The sequence below is a fragment of the Mytilus galloprovincialis genome, chromosome 2 (genome assembly GCF_965363235.1).
Source record: "Mytilus galloprovincialis chromosome 2, xbMytGall1.hap1.1, whole genome shotgun sequence".
Lineage (NCBI taxonomy): Eukaryota > Metazoa > Mollusca > Bivalvia > Mytilida > Mytilidae > Mytilus > Mytilus galloprovincialis.
In genome coordinates, this window is record NC_134839.1 from 70149927 (window position 1) to 70162597 (window position 12671).

At 30.1% G+C, this 12671-nt stretch overlaps 1 protein-coding gene across 8 annotated transcripts in view; it reads left to right on the forward strand.

Moving 5' to 3' along the window:
• Nucleotides 1-12071, forward strand: part of LOC143064266 (uncharacterized) — a 51585-nt gene extending 39514 nt beyond the window's left edge. For 7 of the 8 annotated variants that reach the window (XM_076236986.1, XM_076236989.1, XM_076236988.1 and 4 more), the window contains one exon: nt 7828-12071. In XM_076236986.1, the coding sequence (XP_076093101.1) occupies nt 7828-8967 (1140 nt within the window). In that variant the 3' untranslated portion in view covers nt 8968-12071. Of the gene's footprint in view, nt 1-6957; nt 7298-7827 lie in introns of those variants that run through there. The other variant, XM_076236991.1, reaches the window with a different exon arrangement.
• The last annotated feature ends 600 nt before the right edge of the window (nt 12072-12671 follow it).

The following is a 12671-nucleotide window of genomic DNA, read 5'->3' on the forward strand; positions in this document are numbered from 1 at the left end:
GGCATCTTGAACTATCAATTCATTTGCTCTGAAGATATGTAATACCGGGGCAGATCCAGCCTTTTTAAAAAGGGGTGGTGTCCCAACCTAGGATAAAGGGGGGTTCCAACTATCTGTCCCTATTCAAAAAAATTGAATGTCCAAAGAAAAGTTGAGTCCCAACCCCAAGAACCCACCCATCCACCACTCCTTTCTGGATCTGCCGCTGTATAATAGAACCTACAAAGATATTGTGTACTTATAATTGGGTAATGATATGGGGAATGATAACAGTAGAAATTCTTGTTTTTAGATTCCATTTTCTAATTTTCATATAAAACCTGTCTTGTATGAACAAAATATTTTCAGTCAGATGTTCCCTGTCTTTATTGTGTCAGGTTTCATTAAAAAAAAATCCACACATCCTTTTCTGTTTTGATTGGTTAAAATGAAATGGAATACCAGCAACTTTAAGCTCATTTTCTTTAAAATCTCAAATTTTGTTATTGCACAATTTCGTTATCTTTGATGTTTTAATAGATTGAAATGTTGATTTTATCAACATAAGGTGGAGAAAAATAGGTGTTAAAATTGTCAAATTACCTGTAATTACATTGTAGGTGACGCAAGTAAAGTTAAAGTAATTATGCAATTATATCTATGCAGAATAAGCCTTCCTTCTTGTTTTAATACAACAGAATATTTTTACAAATAGTGAGAAAATTGCATTAATATAAACAAAGATGATTACAAAAATGGAAATAAAAAATAAAGCGTCTCTCAGATTACAGATTAGTACAAATGATTTATTTATTTCTCCCCTTTGGTGAAGTAAGACATTTATTTAATTCATGTAGTACCAGTGTTTCTTTTTTGTGCTGGTATTCATTCTCATACAACCTGATACCAGGCAAATCTTTGTTAGATTTCTTAACATTTATTTCTGATATGTGTGTGTTGCAAAGCATGATGTCAGATGATGATCATGTGACCTTGAATTTTCATCTCAAGGTCAAAATAATTTTTATGTAGAGGACCTAATTATCCTTTCACATAGGCTTCTGATATGTGGCACATGTGTGTAACTTCTAAATACAATGCCATATACCAATGACAATGACATCTGACCTTGATATTTGACCTTCAAGGTTAATGCCATGACAGGACAGCAGAGCCCATAGGTTTCCCCCTCTGTGATGTCCCCTCCATCTTAGATTTAAATAAACTTAAAAACGATTCATATCCTCAATCCTTTACTTTATATATTCTTTCAGTACAGTAAGTTCACAATTCTTTTGTCTCTGTGGATTATAAAATATTGTAAATTGTCAAATAAATCAAAAAATGATCAGACCCAACCCTTTCAGCACATATATTTTGAATTGTATTGATAAGACCTTACCATTTAACCCAAGATTTTGTTCCTCAGTTCATTGATAGCATACATTTTTTTTTATCTCTGACTGACCCCTAAACCATATCTATTATAACTTGCTGTGACGGAACCTCCTTACTGCATACTGGTAATTGATTTTTTATGGAGGGGAAATGCATGCAATAGATGAAGGGGAAACATATGTTTAAGTCCACTCAAACTGTTCCCTAGTTTATATTAAGATTATTGTAAAAATGTCATATATTATATTTGTTGGACATAACAAGACCCATAACAACTAACAATCCTATAAACTTTATTGATTCATATTATAAATCATCCGTCACATATTATCTAAGTTATTTGATTGAAATAAAAATAGGACCAGATGTGCTTTTTATGAAATATTGTATTGGTTTTATTATTAATGCCTCGATCACAAAATATAAAACTGACAAACATGTTATGCTTTTTTATGTGCCGTATGTTAATGTTAAGTTTTAGTCTATGTTGTTGGCTTTTCAAACATGAACCTTATAGTTTGTTAGTTGTCTCATTTGAATTTTGTTACAATTGTCATTTCTCTGGCTTTTATAACTTTGCTATGAGGTATGGGTTTGCTCATTGTTAAAGACCTTACATTGACCTATAGTTTCTAACCTTCTACTTCATTTGGTCTCTGTTGGAGAGTTGTCTCATTCAATGGCAATCACACCACATTTTCATATCTTGGATGTTCTCAAATGAAATTTTGTTTATTAATGCTTGTTGTTAGACAAGCACACCTTTGAAAAACTATGTTCAAGCACAAAGATATCTTAAGGAATATTTTAAAGTGTTTTGTGTTTTTATGTATCAGAGTTTAGTATGATGTCCATTAACTGAACTAGCATACATTATTGTTAAGGGGCCAGCTGAAGCCAGCCTATGGGTGCTGGATTTTCCAGCTGTGCTATCGATCTTTTGTCAGGTTGTTGTCTCTTTGACATATTCCCTGTTTCCATTTTGAATTTTACTATTATAAATTGCCCCACAGTGTAATTGTACAGAAACAATTAAACAAAATATTTTGTTTCTTTTCTTAGCCTTTCTTCATTTTTAGCCTTTCTTCATTTTGGTTATGTTTTTTAAGTTTTTGTTCTCAACTTCTGGTTGGTTTTTGGTTCGCCCTTCAGCATGGTTTTATTTCCAACAGTAAACAGTGTAGTAGTGATAGGATGACCACATTTAGACCGAGGACTTCTTGTCGCCAGCAGGAATTAAACTATCAATATAGTCGATAGAAAAACTATTCACTTGTTCCATCATACAATTATATTTCTATGTATGCATGTCAAATAATGTTAGGAATATTGAAACAACTCAAAAATGTTCCTGATAATTTAAGCAAAACAAGGGAAATAAGCCAATTATTATTTCAGTTTGTTAGCAAATATTTTTGTTGTTGTAAGCATTTCAATGTATTGAGTATTGAATAAGTTTTATATCAACCTTTATTGTAGCTGAAAGGCTTTCATTGCAATGTTTAATGTCTAGAATCAGAAACTAAAACAGATCCAGGGCAACATGCAAAATCTATAAAACTTGCAATTTACATGTCAAAACACAAAATAATGAATTCTGACAAGAATATTAATGGTAACACAGCTATTTAAAACGGAACACCAAAATAAGTTATTACAATTGATTTTAAGATATAATAGCAATTAAGCATTTACTATGCTTTTCCCATATTGTGTTGGAAGTATTGAAATGTCCTAAGCAATAATTATGGAATATTTTCCTGAATCCATGCAAAGTTGATATCCACAAAATTAAATGAATGAACAGTAAATAATTGAAAATTCTCATGCTTAATTCTCATGCTTAATTCTCATGCTTAGTAAACTTTCTTATGTTTATAAACTGTGTAAGAACAATTGAACCCGTTAAATTTTTGGGGGAATTAAATAAATACAGATCTATATGTACTTTATGCTTAAGATATTTAATTATATATAGACTTGAAATGTGGTGTTGATTGTTAGAATAAACTGTAAGTTGATCGAGTTGAGACACAGTTATTAACACAATAACATCTATACAATTCTTTGATTATTTCAATTTATTTTATGGAACTTATCTTTTGAATGCAGTATCATAACAATAAATATATGTACTCAGCTTTAATAAAACTCCAGGACAGTAGACAATAACAGAGGAAATAAGTGGTTTTCAGCGATATAATCACGTCATTCAGACTATTTACCTTTCATTTACCTGCTAAAGAATAATCAAAGATGATTAACCATGCACCTGAACAAATTTTAAGTTCAGCTTTTTATTTGTATTACAAGTTTATTATAATTCTTTAGTATAATTAGATGGGTTTTCAAATAGCGGCATACCAAATTTCGACCTCTACTTTGACATTGTATAGTTGTTTTTGTATAGTCCTTGTCTTTGAATAAAATGTACTCTTAGATGCTATCTATGATGTAACATATACCTAATATTATTGGAAGTTGAAACTCTCTTTTGTTTACGTTGAAGGTTATCTTTGTAGCGTCCTTTGGTATAAAGTTCACAAAAGTTATCCAATGAAACGCATGCAGCTGGGTGTCATTCTCCTCAAGACCTTAAACTCTTGAGGTATATTTTTAGTTCTAGCAATTATAAACTACATTAAAAGAATGAAAGGGATTTATTTCATTAAAAATGGGAGTAACTTGTGCTTTACTTAGTTTGTAAGATTTGTGATAAGTACCAGTAGGTAATTTTAGAAGTAAGTGGGTACTATTTAGTACATCTACATCATGTAAATGCTGTTCTTTATCTGATGTGATAATTTTGACCACTGGTCAACATTTTTTAATCAACTAGAAACCAAGGTTTTTACCTGAATTTATTATCACTTTTATAATATAATATCTGTATTTGTGGTTAGGATTGGTGAAAAAATTATCATTGTCCTTATTGTGAACCAATGTTTTGAATCACTATGGGGATTTAGACATTCATAGAAGTAACATTTTCTAAATGTTGGCAGCCTCTTGTCAAATTCAGCAAGAAGCATTAATTGATAGATAATTTGAATATTAAAGATTCAGCAATTATTCTTACATTTTGTGTGTGACTCATTAAAAAACTTTCAATAGTAAAGGTAAGTATTTATTAAATTGTTTATTTATGTAGGAGGCAAATGTTTAGTCATTTGTTATGTAAACAAAATTAGCAGCAGACAGCACCATATATGGAAAGTTGTAAACAGTAATTGATAATTGTCAAATTAAAGATGCAAACCTAATAGTTTAAATATGGTATTCATGACTGCCCCTATGTAAGAGTTTAAGACAACATATAGTGACATGTTATTAATGTTGTTAAAGAATCTTAGTCTATAGCATGTGTAAGAATTTGTCATTGCATGGTGACCTGTGATTGTTAACATCTTAGTCCTTTGGTTTGTATGGATAGTTGGCTTATAAGCAATCATGCTTTATCTTATTTTTATCTTTCTTTTAAAATGACTTCCAAAGCATTGGCCCTGAAAATGCTCACTTAAGCCTTTTAGACCTTTAAAATAAGATTATGATAAAACAAAGTACACTTGATTAATATTCATTGGGGACAACAAAGGATTGGAGTTTTTGCATTCAAAAACTTTCTGTATGGCATATTCTATTCCTCACGATATTTTTGAATAGTTTAAACTTTCGTCATGAACTTTAATTACTATATGCAAAATAAAATATCAATTGTTTAAAGTAGATGTGTCTCCGATTATTTAGTCTTGAACAGTAGCTTTTTCTGGGCTATGAGTCAACTCTAAAAGACATGATGAACAGTTATTTTTTTACCTGTAATGCAAATTTATGCTAATTAGATAAGGTTACGTTACTTTTTACACCTGAAAGGACAAACAGTAGAGTGCATGACTCCATTTTAAACCAAAATGACATGGTGCAACATGGATATGGCAAGTAGACTTCTTCTCTTATACATGAAAAAATTCATAAAACAACCATTTTTGTAATGTTTTTATTTGCTTGAATAGTAATTAATAATGACATTGGAAAGACAATTTTATTATTTGCTTTGTAATTGTACGGTCTAGTAGTTCACGTTTTTAAAAGGAAATGTATTAAATTGATTTCATACGGAAATAATGGTGAGACTTAAATTTTGCAATATTTTTGGTAAGGTCTTGTTTAATAGTTTATCCTGTCTTTTGGATTTAAAAAGGGAATGTATATGTTATCAAGATTGATATATGTTTTGATGTTTTGGTTAATAGTGAATGTTTGGAAGTTATTGTACTATATGTCATGCAAAATACTTTGATTTAAATGAAATGGAACTAAATTTAAATTCTTTTTAACTAATATTTAAATTAATTATTTGTTACGTAAAGCAAATGTAGTGTATGTGAAACTTAATTAGCTAAATAATTTAAAGTCTAAAGTGGTACCAGGACAGACAGTCAAGTTCCTGTGCAGAACAATATTTTGTAAATGTGATATTCATGAGTTTTAGAACTAGTTATAAGATTATAAGGGCAGGTTATTTTTGTAGCATAATGTCCTCCCTCAGAGATTTATCATGCTTGTTGATCACAAAATCAGACATTAAAATAAAGTATTGAACGAAAAATATGTGAAATTTAAAAAACAATATTCTAAAAAGAGGTTGAATCCTACAAAAAGGTTACTGAGGATACAATTTCTAGAGAAAGTGAATAATACAAATATCCAAAAGGGCAAAATTTGCTTTGTGGGGTTGAAAAGCTTCTCATATGAATAACCTAGGTACAAGAACCCTCTTCAAATGTTATACTTAGCTATAGCAGCTTTCCTTTTTTAAAAGAGGCTAGATAAACATTTTGTCATCACTTGGCATCCATCATTCTTTGTAAACTTAAAATCTCATTTGTCAAACCACCGAACACAATAGGGAGCAAACTTAAAGATGAAGCCAAACAGGCAGTATGTTAGCATGGCAGGACATTGACTGTTTTACTGATCATAATACAATGAAGAATGACCGTTCTGTAAAAATGATAGGATTAGACAACTTAGATAACGTTTTTAAAGAAAAGATTTCCTGCATCCTGAACAATAATCTTAATTGTGTATTGTGGAGTTATAAAACCCTGTTTAAAAGACAGTTAATGACATATATGTGTCATTCATATAAATACCTTTATTATTAAACTAGTTGCCTTCAGTTAGAATAAATTTGTCAAGACCATAAATATTATGTTTTAAACATTTCGTCTGGCAGAAAATCGAATGGATAGTGTATAATTATTGATTGTTAATTGAACTTCAAACAGCTGTTTCTTAAGATAACATTTTTTGCCACCCAAATCAAACAATTTGTACATATGTTCAAAAATCGATGGAAAATGTAACTGATCGGCTATTGTAAATTAATGTCAAACGTATATTTGTGATACTTTTATATACATGGTTGAAAGAACTCTCTTCTTCATGTTCAATCGGATGATAGATATTCAGTATAGAAAAAATAGAACATGGATGTTCTGATATTACTTATAAGAAAGTTACTTGTTTATTTCAAATTTGGATTAAAACTTAATTTAAATTTAACATAGGATATTTTGATAAGTTTGTTGTGAAAGTATATTTCAAGTTTGGGTTTTTAGCCTTTAATTATATGTGTGGCGTATTTACAAAGTTGATTGTTGATTTCAAATTGAAAAGAGTGAAAAGAATATTTGTAGTGGAAAATGGTTCTTATACAACAAAGCAAAACTGATTATAAAACCTGAGTCTTTTAATGTGATACAAAAACAGCTTACACTGGAGATATATAATATAAATGTGTCTGTTTGGATTTTTTGATGTTTTTATACATTTGAAAAAGAAGAAAATGTATAGACATCATGCTGAAACATATAAAAGTACTTTGGTAATGGAAAGTTATGAAGTTATTGGAAGGGTATGTGTATTGGTGTCATGGGTATTTGTTACGTGTATTGTCCTTAAAAAAAAAAAGGAAGCGATATGTAACCTACACATAGAACTGTTCAATTTTCATCAGTTGAATAGGACTGATGCAATTAGATAAATTTTTCTTTGTAGCAAAAAGTGTTTATTTTTTATTCTTATCAAGTATCAAGGTCTAAATAGAGCAGGAATTCTTGTTCATTATTTTGCTAGTTTTTTAACTGTTCAAGCTTACCGGTACAATTCGAAGCATCTGAGTTGTAGACAAAGGTTTAATATATAAAATGTATTTATTTATATACAACATTTATTATGAAACTATTATTTTTTTTAAATCTTGAACATTAGAAAAACATATCCTGTTCAATACAGAAAATCCTGTTACTCTTTTCGTATAACATGGATTTGAAAAAAGTTTTCTATACAAGTTTCTTAAATTTAGTGAAATTTATATTTCAAACTGTTTACAATTTATTGAAATTTACATTACAAACTTTTAACAGTGTTTTGTTTTACTTGCAGCTGCAGGAAGAAGCTGATTCGCTACGTCAGCAATTGACAGATGCAAAGATGATGGTCCAAAAGTTGCAGTCTAGTCTGGTATTACAGCAGGCCAAGAGCAATTCTTTAAATTCGTCATTACAGTTGCAGCTGAAACGAAATCAGGAAACATTAAAAAATGAAAGAATCTTTGCCGATCGTCGGTTAGGGGAAGTGCTTGCACATTTACTTTTCCTCGAAGGACAGTTGAAAAAGGAACAAAAAAATGTGAAAACAGTTATGAAACAGAAAGATGATATTATAAAATCTCAACATGAAAAGATTAGCTTGTTGACTCAAACAAATGAACGTTTAGTGCAAGCTGTCCGAGAAGCCTATGCACGCAAGGGAAAAAATGGCACAGTCATGGGTTCATTTGATAGTTGCAGTACTGAGAGTTTGAAGGAAAATAAGGGAAAAGACAAAAGTTCTAAGACTCCACAAAAGGGCAGGTTTGAAAGTATGAAAGACAGATTATGGCATCATAAAAGTGCATTGGATTTAACAGAACCAGAATCTAATATGAAAAAACTTAGAAATCGTATGTTCAGTAGTCATGAAAATTTATCTGCATTACACAAAAAGGAATTTAATCAGAATCGTGATAAGAAATGTCGAAGTATTGCTGGTTATCCAGAATGTTCTGACTTTTTCCCAGAAATCCCAGAAGGAATTGAATCAAAGGGAGATAATTCTATTTCTGAACTGGATAATCAATCATTATATGAAAATGATTTAAGTGGAAGTGGTGAAGATAGTCCGAAATATAATGATGTACCATTCCAAAGTTATACTGACAGTAGTGGACATCACATGACTTCAGTTGGCTCCATGCCGATTCTTTCTCAAAGGGATACAAATAAAGATCATTCCTTTACAAAAGAAAGACCTCATTCTATGTCTGCTATGGAATACATATCGCCTGAAAAAAGTGATTCTTTGTCTCCGCCACCACAGAAGTCACCTCAGACACCAGAGTCAAATCCATTTAAAAACTTGAAAACTATATTGAAAAGAAAAGGAAGTAAATCGAAAAATAAAAAACGAAATGTGTCAATATCCCAGTCACCTGCACAAGAAGTGAGTGTTAAGAAACACTTTGAAAGATACGACATGTCCTGATATATAAATATAGGATGTAAAACGTGTCCTTATAGTCGATAGATATTTAATTGTACTGTCATTATGAATATTCAAAATACATATATAAAATTGTCAGCTAAAGAAATCTCTGTCTCTGTGATAATTTTGTCAATTTTTGGCTCACCTGGCCAAAAAGGCCCAAATGAGCTTTTCTCATCACTTTGCATATGTTGTCATCCATTATCTTTTACATAATCTTCTCCTCTGAAAATATTTGGTCAAATTTAACCAAACTTTGCCACAATTATTATTGGGGTATCTAGTTTCAAAATGTGTCTGATGACCTGCTAAAATGCAAGTTTTATCCATTATTTTGAATCTTTAATGGAGAAAATCTGCCAGGGCAGATATGTTCAGAAACTCTAGCAATTGTTCATTTCTGTCACTAATTTTCTTCTTAAAGGGAAATATTGCCCTGTCAAGTTTTACCATTTTTTCACTTTTGTCTATTATTTTGAAAACTATAATAGAAACTTTAAATAGCAATTGACAAGATCTACAAATAAGGCAACAAAACCAAAATCTTCACACTACTTCTTTAAAGAGTCATTTCTCTTTAATGACAATGTTATCGATTTACAGTGTCATGAATTCTATTCTAGTCTACAAAGTTGGAGAGTGTCATTTTTTGAAGATGCATATATACCTAGGTGAGAGACACAGTCTCTTTAGAGAATCTAATAAAGCTTGTATAAATTTTCAATTGCAACAGAAATGGTGCTTTTTATGTTTTATTTCTTGTTAGAGTTTCTGTAATATGAATTAGAAGGCAATAGAAGTGTAGATGATACATGTATATCTATAAAACGAGCATGATGTTTGATTATGATTTTTGCAAGTATAAAATCCCTTTCTTTAAAATATTGTTTTTCTTTAAAGTACTTTGATAGTACGACAGTGAAAGTTGGTTCACAATGGTCAGATTTTTTTGTTTTATTTCAAAAATCCCTTCTTGTTTGGTATAGTACATTGTTCATGTCTACAGATTACTTACATCTAATACTTAAATATGTCCTGCTTAAAACCAAAAATTTTCTTAAACCTACATATAAATATCATGACATCAACAGTTCACCAAGTATAAAAGAATAGTTATTTAGAATCTGAGAAAGCAAATTGGTCAAAATACTTAATTCATGAATGTAAATTACATTAAATAATAATGATGTTAAAAATAATCAAATCTGTAAAACTTGAAATCTGGATTATGTGGGTTTCATCATATGGCTTAATATTAAGTTTTTCAAAGATGCATTTTTTCACCTATCTATTAGTATGAAGATCTTTTCTTTTTTTTTGGAACTCAAGTTTGTTTAGAATTGAAAACACTTTGCTTTCAGCTTGTCCAGTCAGCCCTTAAAGTGATGCACTCCAGTTACTGTATGCCTTGTCTGTAATACTGCTTTTTCTGCTTTGAGATAATTTGTATACCTATAGGGGGTGAATGGGTTACTGTCTTAAAGACATGTACCCAACAAATTGTTATTCATATTGAATTGTAATAAGATGAGATATCCAGCATGGAAGTGACGTTGCTGGTTTTATTTTTATACAATTTACAATATAAATACATTTGATAAAGTAATATAGTACAGCTTTTAGAAATAAAATACCATGTATATGATAAAATCTTTTCATATCTCTTTGGAAAGGCAGTGTTTCACTTTTTGTCTTGTCCTGGCTCATACTTTAAAATTTATTCCATTTACACCTAAAAGTATGTCCTTCAGTTTACAAGTTACACATGTGAGTTTTTCTTTCGCAGGACAAATTAGATTCATTTTATGAAATTTCATAACATTGACCAAAGTTATGCTGTGGTTTTTTTTTTAGTCTAAAGATTGCACATTTGAGGTAGTTTTGGAAAATTCTAAAGAAAATTAATGTTTCTAATGACTCTATACAATTTCAACCTTGCAAGTTTGTATATTAAGGGCTAATGTAAATATCCAACAATACAGTATTACTGTGAATTATTTGGGGATACAATTTATTTTTGTGATAATAAACATGTACATGTCTAACATATGTTTAATATTATTGTTCATTTCACCATTGGCAAGATACTGAACATGTCCAAGTTAATTATACAATATAGTACTTCAATGATTAAACAGATTAATTAGGACTATCATAAATTACTGAACTTTTTTATGAGTAACAGTTAGCATGTGAAGGATAATTTTTATGTTCTTCTCATTTATAAATTGTCATTAAAACATGAGAATACATTAGGTCATTACAGAACATTTCCTTGATAGTTAAAAAAACAACCAATTAAATAGCTTCTCCCTGCAGTTACTGAAGTCTTTCTGAATCTCTTGTAACTGTCAAAGATTGTCTCAAAGAGAAATCATAACTTTAAATTCAGAAATTATTGCGTTCATTTAATATTGTGACTTTGTAATTTTAGACCAAAATGCGATTTTAATGTTTGTGATATTGAGAAAATTCCGGCTGCATTCATATAAAAATTACACAAAATGCGAGTTTAAACTAAGACAACTATTTAAATTATTACGATTACAACACTGTCATATTTTTTAATTTCCAAATTTACAGTATTCACATGGCCAAACATTAGGGTTATACTTGAAGTAAAGACATTATGTTATTGGATGGCTAAAAATCAGTTTTACAGAAGGTTCATGTTCGTAGATGACCAAAAAAAGTTTACAAATAATGATATCCACAGAAACAATGAGCAGGCAAGAAACACTTGATTTACAAGCATTTGTTCAAATAGGACAACTTATCTTTGTAGAACCCACTTGACAAGGCATGTATGTATATAAATTATATGAATAAATACTAAAAGTTAAGGCTAACGAAAAAGCCTGCCATAATGGTTAAGGAAAACTTGCATATCCTAGCTTTCATGTTTCTGTTGAAATTCCTTTTTTACATTGTAGCTTTTCTTCCTCTTGCCAACATTGAAGTGAATATGCAAACTATTTATGCAGTTTATGTCACATTCTGAGCTATTTCCTTTTATACTGATATGATTTCCACTTTTCTATCCAAGTCTTTCATATTATTGTCCTAAGGGAGATAACTGGAATAAATTTTATTGTACATTTGTATCTAGTTTTGCCTTTTTGATTCAAACACCAAATAGTCAATAGGGTTGACTCATTACTGTCACCTTTATTTCTCATCTGTATCTCCTTGTTTACACTTTGAAGTTACATGGCTTTGTATGGGGTAAAAGTTTATTATAAGAATTCCAAATATTAAAGATCGATTATAAAAAAAAAAATGGGCTACTGCACTTTTGGATTATGATAAGTTGATTTTCAGGCTTCTTTTCTGTGGTAAATTGCAGTTACTTATGAATGATTGATGTAACCAAGCTTACAATAGTCCCCTTTTGTGAATAACATAGTTAATTGTTATCTACACGATTTCAGCTTATCTCAATGGATGTGTAAATATGAGAATTGTGCACCTTACTATTCTTCAAATTGATTTTGGAAACAAACTTTACTTTAAATTGAATTTTCTTTTCTTAGACTTCATCAGAATTATTAAGGTGATCACCTATTGGAAATATTAGTGTGTTTGCTTGGCATTGAATGTTATTTTTAAAACTAATTTTTCTGGTAAGAAGCAAGAAAAGTCCAATTCAATGTTATGAGCAATAAGGTAAAAGAAAACCTGTGGTATGAGCAGTAAGCAAAGGC